At 51.9% G+C, this 16,819-nt stretch overlaps 1 protein-coding gene across 1 annotated transcript; it reads left to right on the top strand.

Moving 5' to 3' along the window:
* The first annotated feature begins 228 nt into the window (after positions 1–228).
* On the top strand, positions 229–7,653 carry LOC144942358 (nicotinamide/nicotinic acid mononucleotide adenylyltransferase 1-like). The gene is made up of 7 exons (XM_078869183.1): positions 229–610; positions 1,995–2,173; positions 3,174–3,357; positions 4,058–4,152; positions 4,426–4,605; positions 5,071–5,273; positions 6,260–7,653. Exons 2-7 carry the CDS (start codon positions 2,047–2,049, stop codon positions 6,587–6,589), a joined length of 1,119 nt encoding a protein of 372 aa, XP_078725309.1. The 5' UTR covers positions 229–610; positions 1,995–2,046; the 3' UTR covers positions 6,590–7,653.
* Positions 7,654–16,819: the final 9,166 nt, after the last annotated feature.

Raw genomic sequence — 16,819 nt, 5'->3', positions numbered from 1 at the left:
CACATTCAGCGCTAACGCGTCGCTAGGTTTCCGATTACAACACATTGAGCGCTAACGCATCGCTAGGTTTCCGATTAAACCACATTGAGCGCTCGCGCATCGCTAGGTTTCCGATTACAACACATTGAGCGCTCGCGCATCGCTAGGTTTCCGATTAAACCACATTGAGCGCTCGCGCATCGCTAGGTTTCCGATTACAACACATTGAGCGCTCGCGCGTCGCTAGGTTTCTGATTAAACTCGTGCGTGGTTACGCAGTCGCTTTTCGCAGTGGTGCATTCGCGAAGCGTGTATCTGTATATTCATCATTTTTCGCGTGTGCGCCTAGCCAGGCAAGCAGGCACGCTCATAATTCCCTTGAGTTGGCGACGTTTCGGGATTTCCTCTATCCACAGCCATAGCCCCCCCCATCACCCCCTAGCGACACTTCCGCCATTGACACGACCGGGAACTCCGTCCAAGAAGCGAAGTGAAACTTGGCGAGAAAGACGCACAAGAAACCTCGCCGGCAGTGGCGACTTGAGTTTCTTCGCGGTGGTAATTCAGCGATAATTAAGGGTCAGCGAGCGGTAATTGGACATCGAGTTTTGTTAGCTAGGGACGTCCACAGGTGGGTCTTTAACGTGCGCTGTGGTGATGATGGTGGTGGTCGTGGTGCGTGTGTTGTGATCGCGAGCAGCACTTCCCACCAAGTCTGTTCAGCCTGTAGTTGTGATGATGGTGGTGGTTCGTGTGATATGATCGCTAGCAGCACTTGCCCCCAAGTCTGTTCAGCCTGTACGGGGGATCTTTGTCTTTGCTTAACAGTGGTGGTGGGGAGCGGTGGCGGAGCGGTTAGCGCGCTGCACTACGAACTCGGCGACCCGATGACGATTCCTGTTCACGAGGTTTACTATCGACGACAGAATTTCTGAACTGTTCCTGGGTCCTGGGCCTCCCCTAGGTTTACTCGGCGTTAAATGAGGACCTGGTGTGGAGTGTATAAACATCAGCAGCGGGGTCGGGCTGAATAGCCCAACATTCTCAAGTCTATACCTCCACGTTAAATATCTATTTTAGTGGTGGTGGTGGTGATGATGGTTTTGTTGTGTGATGCTGTTTGTTTGAAATGGTGGTGGGGATATCGTGCGTGGTGTCGTCTGTGTGATAAGCGCGGTTGGCTACGTACGGTGCGAAAGAAGTTCTACTTAAAATATATATTTGGTGGTGGTGTATTGTGTGTGTGTGTGATGGTGTTTGTTTGAGATAGTGGTGGTGGTGGTGGTGATATTGTGCGTGGTGTCGTCTGTGTACCCAGCCGGGTACGGGTAGCCGTTTGCGACCCTGGTGCGGCCGGGTACGGGTAAGGAATCAAAACCCGTTTGCGACCTCTGCCTCGAACTTCCGTGTGTTCTCTTGGTCCGCGGGTCCCTCTTGCTGTGCTCCCCAGTGTCATGCCAAGGTGTGCCACTCTCCAGGCTTCGTTGCGTGTTCCGTTACTCCCCTGCCCATTGGCAAGTCCGCGGCTCAAACTCTCCATCCTGTCCAGGCTTGAGCTTTCTTCATTTCACTGAATGGATCTCGGTGTTGAGATGTTACGTTCCTCGCCTGGTATGCAGGTCGTGGGTTCGATCCCAACTAACGTCTGTATGTTGCATGTTTCTCTCTGTGATCACGTGGATTTTTCTCCAGGTTCTCTGGTTTATCCCTCTACATTTCGAATCGTACGTTTCGAGTATTTGGCTGCTGTGAATTTCCACGTGATAAGCCACTTCGTTGAGCTATAATTTGTGGCCAGATCGCTTCTGAAAAAGAGCTACATAGCTCAGTGGGCTCTAGCTGGTGAAAGAAAAATATAATAGATTCAGCAGCATTTCATATTTCTTCGCGGACTTTGCGACTGCTCTTTTTTAATAATTATTTTGCGTCCGTCCATTGACAATACCGTGATCATTCAGAGATAGGGATGACACGCCTCATCTGACCTTGTGCGCTCTCTATCTCTCTGTCCCCAGATTCCTCGTGAACGGAGACCTCTGGGCTTCTGGTTGGGTGACTGAGCCGCCGATGTTAGCTGGTGCAAGGATGGGTCCCCCGGTGCCCGTGGTTCTCCTCTCCTGTGGTTCCTTCAACCCGATCACCAACATGCACCTTCGCATGTTCGAGTTGGCTCGCGACCACCTGCAGGCCACAGGTGGGACAGCGAGAGAGAGAGAGATAATCCTCTAGGGCAGTGGAATAACTCTTCCCCTAATTGCCCCCCCCATTACCCTACTGTGTGTATCCTATTCTTAGGTTTTTTTGGTAAAGTCACGTAGGTAAAACATCAAAATTAATGAAAATAAAATAAAATAAAAACAAAAATCACGACGTTTCGGAGGCAACACAAGTCTCCGTCATCAGGTGGGACCGTCACAGACGGAGACTTGTGTTGCCTCCGAAACGTCGTGATTTTTGTTTTTATTTTATTTTCATTAATTTTGATGTTTTACCTACGTGACTTTACCGAAAAAACCTAAGAATATGATTCCTTGCAGTCACGAAAGCTTCAAATCTAGAATGTGTGTATCCTCATGGCATGTGCTACGACTTAACGATGTGATGCAGGGGGTTTGGGGTTGGGTACGTCGGTTGATGTTCGACCCTTTAAATACAATAAACCCTCTCTAACTGCGAGGGTTTACGGTCTTGAAAACACTCGCGGCTGCAGAATTTTAAAACGCAGAAACCTTGTTCCAACGGGGAAAAAATGGGGTTACGTTCCTGGTACAAAGTGCGAGATGCGTACGCAGGCTGAACAAAGACCAAGGGTACATGAGAAGCATCCAGAAGCAACCAGCAGCATCCCATCTTGTGTGATGCTACGCAGAGGCAGGCGTATAACCGCTTATTCCTACTTGCGCTGCGTAGTTCTGCTCACTCAATCGCGTTATATCCAACTCGCATCGGCGTTATAAAAAATGTGTTCCCTAATGAATGAATTGCGTTATATCCAATTCGCGTTATGAAAACACGCGGCATTATTGGAGAACTCACTATACATTTGGTAACTCGCGAATATGCGAAACTCGCCAATCCAGAGCTCGCAAATAACGTGGGGTTGGTATCATAATGCTGATAATGACACTCTCCCGTCCATCCCTCCCTCCCCCTCCGCCCGCCTGCCCGACCCACGTTCGCATGGCACGTCCCAGGACAGTACCGTGTGGTGCAGGGGCTGCTCTCTCCTGTGGGGGATGAGTATGGGAAGCCCGGGTTGGTCGCGACCGTCCACCGCATGGCGATGGTGCAGAAGGCCGTGGCGACCTCCGGGTGGCTCGGCGCCGACCCATGGGAGAGCGAGCAGGGCAGCTGGCTCGAAACCGTCAAGATCCTCAGGTGGTGATTGACGTGGCTCGCGTGGCTCATCATGGGCAGCTCGGAGAAAACCCCTGTCAGCAATGCTGAGGCGACGCCGATTCGGGCAGTGTTCTTCGCTCATTTTCAGGCGGGCGGGGGGAGCCACTTTCACCGATAAGACATCGTCAGTGCGAGGGCCGCCACACATTTGAAACTATTGGGGTTTGACAGCACGATGATGACGGGGTGGCGTTTTCAATTTTGTGCATTGTCAGCGGCCGTACGTCGGGGGCCGCTCTAAAAGCCACCAGGGGCCACACTAAAGACCACCAGGAGCCACACTAAAGGCCACCAGGAGCCACCAGTGGCCCACAGGCCTTGCAATGAAGAACACCGTGATAGAGGATGGATTTGAATCTGGGTTTCGGCGGCACAGCCGTTATTAAACGTGGTTCTCAAGCGTTGCGAGTTGGCGGCCCAGCGACCAAAGGCTTCCAAATGAATCCACAAAGAGGCGCATAGACTCGAAACAGATTTGCGTAGATTTGCATAGAGACTGGAAGACTCCTACAGACCCATACAGTCACACAGAGTCCCATAGACTCTCACGGAGACCCACAGTTTCGCATAGATACCCATCGATTTGCAGAGACTGAGCTGTGATGAAACTGGCTTCTCCACTGCACTGGCTTCTCCACACACCGTCTCCTTCTAATAACGCACGTTTCCCTGCGCCCAGACACCACCACAACCGCATCCTGGAGGAGGGGATTGTGCTGGGCAAAGCTGCCACTTCGGGCGTGACCACGACCAAGCAGGAGGACCTGGTTGACGGTGAGGCCTCCCAGGAACACCGCCACCACCTGCGCCCTCGTCTTGAGATTTTGACCGTCGTAGAAAGGGGGCGGGGGGGGGGGATCACTCGCCGGATAACAAACCAAAAAAATATTTTTAAAAAAATCTTGAAAAAAAAATCTAAATTTTTTTTTTTAATATATATATTTGTTGACATATGCCACCTTTGGGTGGCACCGACTGAACAAGTGGCTCAAGGACCTTGAACACCCACCACCCCCGTGCCCCCCCCCCATCTCCTGCGTTTCTTAGCATCCCATCCTCGTGGCGCCAAACGGAAGCAGAAGTGGGAGAGCGGCGGGTGTGTGGGGAAGAGGGTTAAAACCGTGACAGGGGACGAGCACACGGGCAGCGACGGCGTGGAGCAGCAGCAGCAGGCGGAGTCGGCGGTGGCGGTGACGGAGCCAACGGGCGGCGAGACAGCGCCGGCCGGTGAGGGAACCACCGGCAACTCGCTCGGCGCCGTCGGTGGTCGCAATGTCCAGAGAGTGCCACCGTGTGGCAGAGGTCGCAAACGGGTTTTGATTCCTTACCCGTACCCGTACCCGGCCGCACCAGGGTCGCAAACGGGTACCCGTACCCGGCCGGGTACGGGTAGGGTACGGGTATCGGGTACCTGATTGCGACCTCTGGGATGAAGCCATGTTGCAGGCGCGGGTGGGTTGATTCTAGGAACTTGAATTGTGAGAAGAGACAAGACGTTTGGAAATGAGTGACAAACAGTTACTCACCAATGACTCACGGTCTACCCGTACCCGGCCGCACCAGGGTCGCAAACGGGTAGCCGGGTATCGGGTAGGGTACGGGTATCGGATACCCGGTTGCGACCTCTGCCGTGTGGACCGCTGTGGCGTGACAAGTAGCTGCGTTGCGTGTGCGTGCGTTCGCCGGTGCCAGGCCAGCCGCGCGTCATGCTGCTGTGCGGGGCCGACCTGCTGAAGTCGTTCCAAGTGCCGGGCCTCTGGGACCTGGCCGACGTGGCCGAGATCGTGGGCCGGTTTGGCATCGTGTGCGTGTCGCGCTGTGGCTACGACTGCCCGAAGATTATCTACGAGTCGGAGCTGCTGTGGAAACACCGCAACTCCATCCACCTGGTGCAGGTGGGCGAGACTGGGCGGATGAGACCCCCCCCCCCTCCACAAACACAAAGATCCCCCGTATAACCTGAACAGGCTGTTGGGGCAAGTGCTGTTAGCGAGCACCTATGAAGACCGGCATTGCACACGAGGGGGTGGGTGGCCAGCACCACGCCCGGCCGCCTTTGTCTCCCCCGGTGGCGATATTTTTACACACTGCAACAGGTACTCGTTACGGTGCTGAGTCGACCTAGGGGAGGCCCAGGACCGGTTCAGATAATCGTCACTGGTGTTGGCCATGAGCGGGAATCAAACTCGGGTCGGCGGTTTCATAGCGCAGCATGCTAACCGCGACACTACCGCATCCCCTCTCCCACCTCTCCCATCCTTGCATCTGGTCAACTCACATGACCTTTATGGGAGTGCATAATATCAGCAGCATTGCTTCAACCCATGCGAACGCCAGTTTCGACATTCAGCCAGGCCTGCTTCAACCAATGCTGGTGAACTTTCAGATGGGAAAGCGCGGCAAGGACCCCGCCTCGATGCAAAACTATGTAATGCAACAACTGAAAGTAATCCGTAGCGTCGTTATGAGAATATGTCTTGTACCTGCACACCCAGGCTAGTTAAATAAACTAGACTTTTTCTATGTTACCAGATAAGGCCTACTGAACTATATAGCTCTTTTTCAGAAGCGACCTGGCCACAAATGATAGCTCAACAAAGTGGCTTATCACGTGAAAATGTATTGTAGCAAAATGCTCTAAACTCATTGTTTCTAAATGTGGAGGGAAAAACCGGAGGACTCTCAGACCAATCCACGCGACCACGGGGAGAGAGACACGCAAACTCCAAATATACTGCAGGTGTCAGGTTCGGGATCGAACTCACGACTTCCAGGCGAGGTAGTTAACATCTTGCCACCGCGTTGCCCCAAATAAAAACACTGCTCTTTGCAATGCGTCACCCCCGCCCCCCTCCTTCCTCTCTCCTCTCCCCCCGGGTAGGAGTGGGTGACCACAGAGCTGAGCTCAACGCACGTGCGCCGCGCGCTCCGCCGCGGTGCCAGCGTGCGCTACCTCGTGCCGGACACGGTGGCCGAGTACATCTCCCGGCACGGCCTCTACCAGAGCGACGAGGAGGAGGGGAAGGACCGCTTCGCCCTGCTGGCGCCGCTCGCTCGTCTCCGGCAAGACGCCGACGGCGCCGCAGAAACAACCGCTGACGTCGCAAACGACAACGCCGTCGCCGAAACCACGAACCGCACCACCGGGACGGCCAGCGTCACCGTCACCGGTGTCACCGGCACCGGCGTCGCCGTCGCCGCCTTGAAATAACGCGCAAAGAAGTTGACACGTTTGTTGATGATAGCCGCCGCGCCATGCTCGCGCCGGGTGTGGGGCCCTTAAAGAGAATAATGTGTAAGAGGCAGCATTTGTACGAATGTATGTGGAGTGACGTGCAAACTCCAAATATACAGCAGGCGTCGGGGTCGGAACCGAACCCACGTCCTCCTGCGTACCAGGCGAGGTAGCTGTATGTAATATATGTTGAACTTCTTTCGCACCCTACGTAGCCAAACCGTGCTAAAGGTGCCGGGGAAAGGACAACAAACTAAGCACAAGAGGCTCAAGGACTGAGTTTTCAATACTAGTTGATTTTTAAATGCATGGCTCCAGTGGATTCCTAATATGGGAAGGAAGAGCTGTTCCAGACGGCCGTAGAAGCGCATCTGAAAGCGCGCCATGCGGTTGACTGTCTTTGGTTCGACGGCTAGCCAAAAGCTGCTGCTACTTGCGAGGATGACCGGAGTTCGTGTGATGTTGGTTTATGCTCATTGACGAGATCGGTGAGGTATTGTGGTTCGCTTGTGGTCATGCACTGACAGAGAAGTGACCGAGAGCTGTGTGCGCATGAACGTACGGTTGCAATCGGTTTCTTACGGGTCACGTCGTTTGGGGCGTCAAGTCAACCAGAGGCTTTGTCCCCTCTACCACCCGACGCGGCCAGACCAGCCTGGTTGCTGTCACGTGGGCTCGCGTGCCAAGCGGCTTCGGGTCTTTTCGGCGAACCAGGCGATGGGGATGTAAAGCAAACCACAATTTTTTTGGTCAAAGTTTACGCGACAGCCTTCGCTGGAGGTGACATCGTACAGCAGTGTCGACGTCGCTTTGCTTTGCAAACTCCTTCCTCCAGTCTGCTGGAAAAAATAACAAATCGATTGGCACAATTGGCCCCCTTGACTTGACAACTTGATTTTATTGGCTTTGTCAACATATATGCATTTCACCACGACGATCTCATCCCAAGAGTGTGAATTATGAAACATTTCACTGAATTGTTACATGATGTTCCATTTGACATGTGAATAAATTTGACATTGTGTGTAATTGTATGTTTTTGTGCGCAGTCATTGGTGGCTTTGGTTGAGGATGGGGGGAGTGGCGGTGTGGTGGTTAGCGCACCGCCACCGTGCTAACCACCGCCAGTCAGCGACGTCCATTCATGAGCGTTGGGCAGAGGTCGCAATCAGATACCCGATACCCAGCTACCCGTACCCGGCCGGGTACGGGTACCCATTTGCGACCCTGGTGCGGCCGGGTACGGGTACGGTTAGGCCGTGAGTCACTGGTGAGTAACCGTTTGTCACTCATTTCCCGACGTCTTGTCTCACAATTCAAGTTCCTAGAATCAACCCACCTGCGCCTGCAACATGGCTTCATCCCAGAGGTTGCAATCGGGTACCCGATACCCGGCCGGGTACGGGTAGCCGGGTATCGGGTACGGATACGGGTACCCGATTGCGACTGGTGCGGCCGGGTACGGGTAAGGAATCAAAACCCGTTTGCGACCTCTGGCGTTGGGGCATTGTTTACATTCAGCCTCTGCTGCGCTTTGAAGTGGAGACATCTTGAAACACGTTCCTTCGGAGTGGGCAGATAGGAACTTGGTTGGACAGTGCGGCATTCAGGGGGGGTCAGTTGGATGAGTGGGCATGTTGACCCTTCCCCACCACCCTCTCCGACATCGTCAAACAATCGCGGCGTAGCTCGGTGATCGGTGGGGAGGTGCATGGGTGGGCGGAATTCCGTGTATGCACGACAGACAGACAAATGATCCCTGGTGGGCAGTGTGGAACCTGTTATTCCTACCTGTATTATCAGTGGACTGTATTTCCTATTGCTGTCGTTATGAGGGGTTACATTGTAATAGGTAAAGGTGCAGCCCTGGCATTGCTGGCTCACGCCACTGCTGTCAGAAGAGCCGTATCCAGAGGGATATCTTGGGAGCCCCCCCCCCCCGCTTGCCCCGAGAGGGTAACAGAGATGCAATCGATATTAAGCATTTGTTCAGCCATTTCTCAACAACGTTATCTCGTCCCACTTGCTGTACTGCATTTCAGTGGCGGCTCCTGCAAAATCTCTCAGGGGGGGCAAATGTCTGGATGATTGATAAGGATAAGGTCCACCCATGCAAAGGATAAATTAACAGCTTAAGCATGTAAAGGCAACTTCACTTCTTTAATATTAATGAAAAATAAAGTGACTCTTACAATACATCTTGTTTGTTTCTATACTCACTATTAATACAATCCACTCATGTTTCTTTTATTAAAGATTCCACTAGGTGGCGACAAATAATTTTGTTGGATGAAACGTGCTTACGTATGATGACGTAAGCACGTTAGTGCGAGCCCTCCCGGAAGCCATAGAGAATGCATTGCAGCGCCCCCCGTTCGAAAAAAAAACATCTTTGAATGTAAGTCTATGGGACCACTCGGGGCGATTCTCAGCCGGAGGGAAATCGCCCAAAAAGAGGCGGTACTCCACAGAACGTAGCATGACGCTGATTGGACTATATCCAGAGGCACAGTGACGGCTAGCGTGACTCTGTGGTTGAATGACATTGGTGGTGCGTCGCCCAATCGCCCTAATGAAGAAACCGCCCCTGCTGCATTTTATATATTTTTACACAAACCTTTTGACGGTGGCATTGTCACGCATTGCGACGTCGCCATATCCCAAGGCTCGTTCGCAGGAGCGTGCTGCTACGCTGGGATGTGTTGGCCAAGGATTGGATCCGATGAGAGTTGAACTTCGCGCTGGGAGGAAACCAGAGAGCCCCCCCGGAGAAAAGCCCACCAACAGACACACGCAGACGAGGTGGGATAGTAACCCTCGCACTCCGTTACACACGGATGGCACCGATCCTACTTGCCGTACCTCCTCGTAAATTTGATTCATCCCACCTACTCGAGCTGCACGAACCGTGCTAATGGTCGTGGGTTCGATCCCGACCCTGACACCTGCTCTATAATTGGAGTTTGCGTGTCTCCCCGTGGTCGCGTGGATTTTTCTCAGGGGCTTTCGGATTCACCCCCCCCGCCCCCCCACATTTCCACACGATGAGCCACTTCGTCGAGCTATCGCTTCAATAGTTAAAATAATGGCTTCAATCGAGATTTGAAGTTTTCGTGACTACAAGGATCAATACTCTGGTTATTTCAGTAAAGTCACGTAGATATAAAATAAATAAATTAAATCACATAATGGCTTCCTCGTTAGTGTTGTGAGAGGGTTGAAGGGGGCAATATATGTCCTGGTGTCCGTCTCGTGGCGTCTCCATGGTGTTTGTTGACGTTAATCCGCGCTTTGAATACCGTGTTTCTGTCGATTATACGGTGCTCTGGAAAATAAGACGCCACTAATTTGTGTCCAGTGTCAATAAACGTCATGGTCACGCGCACACATGCACATACCGGATTAAAACTACACAAGTTTTTATTTTATTTTACCAGGTAATGCCCCGACTGAGCTATGTAGCTCTTTTTCTTCAGTAGCGGCCTCGCCACAAATGACAGCTCCACAAAATTGCCTCATCACGTGGAAATGTATAGCAAACAAATGCTCTAAATGCGCGTTGATTCGAAATGTGGAGGGGAAAAAAACTGCAGAAGCCGGAGAAAAACCCACGCGACCACGGGGAGAATATGCAAGCTCCAAACATGCAGCAGGCGTCAGGGTTGGGATCGAACCCAGGTCCTGTATCTGCCAGGCGAGGTAGTTAACAGCTCGCCACTGTGTCACATTGTGGTACACGCTCGCAATATCGGCAACCCCCCCCCACCCACAACTGTGACAACTTGGCAGGGCCCTCCTCTGATGGAGCCATCAGACTCTGCGAGGTTTTCCTGGGTAACAGGCGTGGAACACAGGGAGATAGCGTCAATTTTCCGAAGAACGTGGTATTTGAGGTACCACAGTTTAATCCCGTCGATGTCGGCGTTATCAGACGAAGAATCCGTTCGGATTTCTCGCAGAGCAGCGCAGCGTTCGTGTCGGAGAACAACCTGCGGAAGCGGATGTCGCAGAGCTACCTACGATATCCTTTCAGGTGACCTCCCACTCTCCCTGCCACGTGAAAAGTTCGTCTCGTGACCGCCAACCCGATGTTTTTTTTTAAATCAATCTCGGAGCTGGACTTCTGCCAAACCAAGTCCAGAAGCTAATTGAATTTAACCGGCTGAGTGGTGCTGGCAATGCACGTGGCATGTAATCCATCACTGTGGAGGCAGCGAGGGTTTTGTGGATCGCACAGACGTTGTGAAGCAACGGGGAGCGTGAACACGCAAACTACAAATACACAGCAGCAGCAGGCGTTCGGGTCGGGATCGAACCCACGACCTCCTGCATACCAGGCGAGGTAGTTAACATCTCCTAGCCACTGTGATGATGATGAGAGAGAGACACGCAAACTTCAAATATACAGCAGCAGGCGTTCGGGTCGGGATCGAACCCACGACCTCTCGCATACCAGGCGAGGTAAATTAGTGTATGTTGGACTTCTTTCGCACCGTACGTAGCCAACCATGCTCACCGAAAGTGCGAAGGAAGGACAACAAATTGAACAGATGAAGCAGTTCTAAAGAAATGAGTTTTCAATCGGGATTTCAAAGTCATCTGAAAGCGCGCGACGCGGTGGTCGTCTTTGTTCGATGGATAAGCCAAAATCCGCTGCTGCGAGGATGAGCGGAGTTCTCGTGAAGACGGTTTATACTCCTTGACGAGATGAGCCGAGGTGTCGCAGTTCGTTCGTGGCGAGCACTTTGTGCGCAACGAGTCATGATGAGCACGCAACCTCACGATGTGTTCGCGGTTCGGCCAGCCATCGAACACTCTTCGCCACCGTGGTGCCACAATTATTAAAACGCCGTCCCCCAAATTAGCACGACCTCACCCTGGGAAACACACGAGGACCGGTGGGGAGGGGGGTGATGGTGGTGGGGGGGGGGGCATGAGGGGGGGGGGGCGAGAGTCACGGACATCGCCGGGGTAGTGGGGGGGCAGATAGGGGGGCAGTGAATTGGAAGTGGGGACAGGGGCGTGGAGAGACTGCGGGTGTCACATTCAGAGTGGGGGCAATTCTTGACAGTTCATTAATGATGGGTGTGGGGGCAGTTTTCACGCGGTTGGGATGGGGGGGGGGCTGGAGTGGCAGTCCCGGGGGGGGGAAGGGGGGGAGGGTAGGCAATTAAAAGTGGGGGGGGGTAGGTAAGTCAATCAGGGTGGGGGTAGCTGTCACAGAGTAGAGAGGGGGGTGGAGTGGCAGTGCCGGGGGGAGGGGGTCTGTCATGGTGTTGGGGGGCTGACAGGGGGTGGGCAGGTGTCATGGGAGTGGGGTGGAAGGGGGGGGGGGTGTCGTGGGGGGGGGGGGGGGTGACAGTCACGTGGGCAGTCACGGAGGATAAAGCGCGTGTCGCGCCAGAGGGGTTGCGAGTCGTCCCCTGGTTCGAGCCATCGCCGTTGGAGGAGAGGAGCGGTGGCGCAATGGTCACACCACTCGTGCCTAACGACGACACGACTCGGAGTTTGTATTCCTCTACCCCCCCCCCCCCCCCGTTCTGCACCGGGTTCTCCGGTTGTCTCTCATTACGCAAATAAACGCGCGGACGATGTCAGACTCAGAATCTTCACTGGTACTGCAGGGATCCGATGAGCTATGAAGCGATTTCTTTCACAGGTGCAACTGGCATTGGACAAGCATCCCAATGCAAGAACCCTCCTGAAAACATGAGTCTTCGGACTCGGTGTGTCTCTAAGAACGTTACGTTGTATTCATGGCTCCACTGGCCAGATACGGCCCCCCTCCGTTTCGAGGTCCCCAGACCGAGCACGTGGACACCAGGAAACCGGGAATCAGATTGTTCACGGAAATGCATCATTGAACACGAGCCAATTTTTCTTTGAACGGAGCGAAAAAAAACGCGTTGTTACCGCAAATGGCTCACGGTGAGCGATTGGCGCATTCGCGATAGCAAATGTTCAGAATCGCCCACGAAAACCTCTCTTGAGTCGCGTGATGCTTTATTTTAAGGAGGGCTGTTGGGGATCTTTGCTGCTGCTGTGTGTGATCCGAATCGAGTAATTTGCAGGTACTGTACTGTAATGCTTCAGCATTGGGATGTTTGTCAAATATCGGTTCCACAACACGTGTGTTTGTGTGTGGGGGGGGAGTTGAGCTATGGGAGAAAACTATCACACCCACTCACACTCTGCAGAACAGGGGGAGATCATACAAACTCCACTCACTCTCACTGCGGAACAGGGGGAGATCATAAAACTCCACTCACTCTCACTGCAGAACAGGGGGAGATCATACAAACTCTACTTACTCTCACTGCAGAACAGGGGGAGATCATACAAACTCCACTCACTCTCACTGCAGAACAGGGGGAGATCATACAAACTCCACTCACTCTCACTGCAGAACAGGGGGAGATCATAAAAACTCCACTCTACTCCCTCACTCTCACTGCAGAACAGAGAGAGAACATACAAACTCCACTCACTCTCACACACACTCACACACTCTGCAGAACAGGGGGAGATCATACAAACTCCACTCACTCTCACACACACTCACTCTCTGCAGAACAGAGAGAGAACATACAAACTCCACTCACTCACACTCTGCAGAACAGGGGGAAATCATACAAACTCTACTCACTCACACTCTGCAGAACAGGGGGAGAACACACAAACTCCACTCACTCTCATACACACACCCTCACTCACACTCTGCAGAACAGGGGGAGAACACACAAACTCCACTCACTCACACTCACACTCTGCAGAACAGGGGAAGATCATACAAACTCCACTCACTCACACTCTGCAGAACAGGGGGAGATCATACAAACTCCACTCACACACACTGCAGAACAGGGGGAGAACACACAAACTCCACTCACTCTCACACACCCACTCACACTCTGCAGAACAGGGGGAGAACACACAAACTCCACTCACTCTCTGCAGAACAGGGGGAGAACACACAAACTCCACTCACTCTCACACACACTCACACTCTGCAGGACAGGGGGAGAACACACAAACTCCACTCACACTCTGCAGAACAGGGGGAGAACACACAAACTCCACTCACTCTCACACACACTCACACTCTGCAGAACAGGGGGAGAACACACAAACTCCACTCACTCTCACACACCCACTCACACTCTGCAGAACAGGGGGAGAACACACAAACTCCACTCACTCTCTGCAGAACAGGGGGAGAACACACAAACTCCACTCACTCACACTCTGCAGGACAGGGGGAGAACACACAAACTCCACTCACACTCTGCAGAACAGGGGGAGAACACACAAACTCCACTCACTCTCACACACACTCACACTCTGCAGAACAGGGGGAGAACACACAAACTCCACTCACTCTCACACACCCACTCACACTCTGCAGAACAGGGGGAGAACACACAAACTCCACTCACTCACACTCTGCAGGACAGGGGGAGAACATACAAACTCCACTCACTCGCACACACACTCACACACTCTGCAGAACAGGGTGAGATCATACAAACTCCACACACTCACACTCTGCAGAACAGGGGGAGAACACACAAACTCCACTCACTCTCACACACACTCACACTCTGCAGAACAGGGGGAGAACACACAAACTCCACTCACTCTCACACACCCACCCACTCATACTCTGCAGAACAGGGGGAGATCATACAAACTCCACTCACACACACTGCAGAACAGGGGGAGATCATACAAACTCCACTCACACTCTGCAGAACAGGGGGAGAACACACAAACTCCACTCACTCTCACACACCCACTCACACTCTGCAGAACAGGAGGCGAGCCTACGAACTCCACGTCAGAAAGACGCCCGAGTTTCGAATCCAACCCCGGTGCTTCTCGCTCAGCCCGCGTCGTTGTGCACGCTCACGCGTCTCGTCTCGTCATGGTGTCGTCATGGAATGTTCTCGTCTGTAATGTCAGCAAACATGAACACTGGTAGTCGTAATGAACGTAATAAAAATGCAGGCATAATACAACTCACCTGCATAACAAGTACGCAGTATCGAACGAATGCTCGAATGGTGTACAATTCTGCGTCAAAATCCACTGCTGGATGATGATTTTCCCCACGCCGTTGCCAGTTGTGGCGGTGTTTGACCATATTTGACCACACTAATCAGTGTGGTAAAATATGGGGGAGGTTAGTCAGTTACTAATTTATATAATATATATCTCGTAACTGATGACAGCTGGGCAGTCGTGGCACAGTGCGCTAACCGCTGCGCCACCGCTCCACCCGATGTTACCTTTTGTTTTAATCCCGAGTCTTCTCAAAAGGAAGTGATGAAATTCCGCTTCGTCTGAAGTTGCCCTCAACTGCTTACAACTGGAATAGGTAATTCATTCACTTTCATTCATTCACTCACTCATTGCAGCACTAACTCTGCAATCTTGTCTTTCTCGACAGACCCGGCTCTCGTGGCTGCAACTGCCGTTGCTGCTGTTGCTGTCTGGAGCGGAGCGGTGGCGCAGTGGTTAGCGCACTGCTCCCAGCCACAGCGAGCATCGGTGGCGAGCGATATCCGAACGATCAGCGTGGTCACGTGGGGAGACCTTCATTCAGCAGCGGATTGAGAAAAGACGGTGTTTATGTTCATGTTTATTGCTGCTGCTCCGGCTGCTGTTATCACTTCTGCTCCCGCTGCTATTTTTTCTTCTATTGCTGTTGTTGCTACTGCTGTTGTTGCTGGTTCTATTGCTGTTGTTGCTACTGCTGTTGTTGCTGGTTCTATTGCTGTTGTTGCTACTGCTGTTGTTGCTAGTTCTATTGCTGTTGTTGCTACTGCTGCTATTGTTACTACTGTTGCTGCTACTGCTGTTGTTGGTGCTACTCCTGCTGCTGTTGCTGCTACTGCTGTTGTTGCTGGTTCTATTGCTGTTGTTGCTACTGCTGCTGTTATTGTTGCTACTACTGTTGCGGTTATTGCTGTTGTTAGTGCTATTACTGCTGCTGTTGCTACTGCTGATGTTGCTGCTGTGCTATTATAGCTACGACTATAGCTGCTACTACCGCTATTGCTGATACTGTCGCTGCTACTGCTGCTGTTACTGCTGCTGTTGCGACAATTGCTACTACTGTTGCTTCGGGTAACCGTCGAACAAAGGCGGTCACTACATTGGGCGTTTTCAGATGCGCTTCTGTGGCCGTCTGGAACGCTCCTCATTGCGACATTAGGAAGCCACTCTAGCTATGCACTTTTAAATAATCTCGATTGAAAACTCTTTTTTTTTTAACTCATTTGGTGTTTCCTTCCCCCTCACCCCCGATTAGCACGGTTGGCTACGTACGGTGCGAAAGAGGTTCAACATACATACGTACTACTGCTGCTGTCACTTGTTACTGCTGCCAACATTTTTTCTTACCGCTGTTGCTGTCTGTTACTGCTGCTCCGTATGTCATTGTTGCTCCTCCTGTTGCTACTGCTACTACTGCTACTGTTGCTGCCACTGCTGGAACCCTTGCCTGATAGAGGTGGTAGTGCACTAGATTGAGGCGAGGGTTAAGGTCAGGCCAAGTTGAATGAAATTTTGGTTGAGGTCAATTTTAGGTCATGTCGGGTCGCGATCAGACCGTGTCATGGTTCGGATCAAGGGCAGGTCAAAGTCAAATTTAGATTAAAGTTGAAACATCGTTGGTGAAATGTTCACTTTCAACGTTTAACAGTGGATACGTCTAAGGTCAAACGTGAAGGAATGAGATGTCACGTGGTGTAGAGTTAAATAAAGAAGATAGAGTTGGACGTTGAACATTTAAAATTCAAGGGTAAGGAGCGAGACTTTACATTTGAAGTGAAATGTGAATGGTTGAGGATGAAACGTTAAGTGCGGTATGGTCTAAGGTGGAAAGTTAAAAGGTTAAGGGTGAACATTTAAATGGTAGAAGGTCTGAAGTGAAGGTTGGAAGGTTATTGATGACATATTAAAGTGAACGTTAAGTGTCAAAGGTATAGGGTGAAACGTGAAAGATGAAATGTTAAATTTACAGAAATCTTTAGGTTTGAATGATATAGTTTTACTTTGAAAGTAAAAATGTTAAGGGTGTAAAGGTTAGCGTGTTTGTGGATGAAGGCGGAGAAAATGTTATGAGTGAAGGGTGAAGTTCAGATCGTGCTCGGAGTTCAAGGTTATCAGTCAGAGGTCAAGGCAGGAGGAAGTGTTGGGGTC

This window comes from Lampetra fluviatilis, chromosome 27 (genome assembly GCF_964198595.1).
Source record: "Lampetra fluviatilis chromosome 27, kcLamFluv1.1, whole genome shotgun sequence".
NCBI classification, from domain to species: domain Eukaryota; kingdom Metazoa; phylum Chordata; class Hyperoartia; order Petromyzontiformes; family Petromyzontidae; genus Lampetra; species Lampetra fluviatilis.
This window is presented reverse-complemented; position numbering and strand designations above follow the sequence as displayed.

Coding starts and splice junctions, on each gene's coding strand:
- LOC144942358 (XM_078869183.1), top strand. CDS start 2,047: ATGTTAGCTGGTGCAAGGATGGGTCCCCCGGTGCCCGTGGTTCTCCTC. Junction 2,174..3,173: donor CGACCACCTGCAGGCCACAG/GTGGGACAGCGA, acceptor GGCACGTCCCAG/GACAGTACCGTGTGGTGCAG. Junction 5,274..6,259: donor ACTCCATCCACCTGGTGCAG/GTGGGCGAGACT, acceptor CCCCCCGGGTAG/GAGTGGGTGACCACAGAGCT.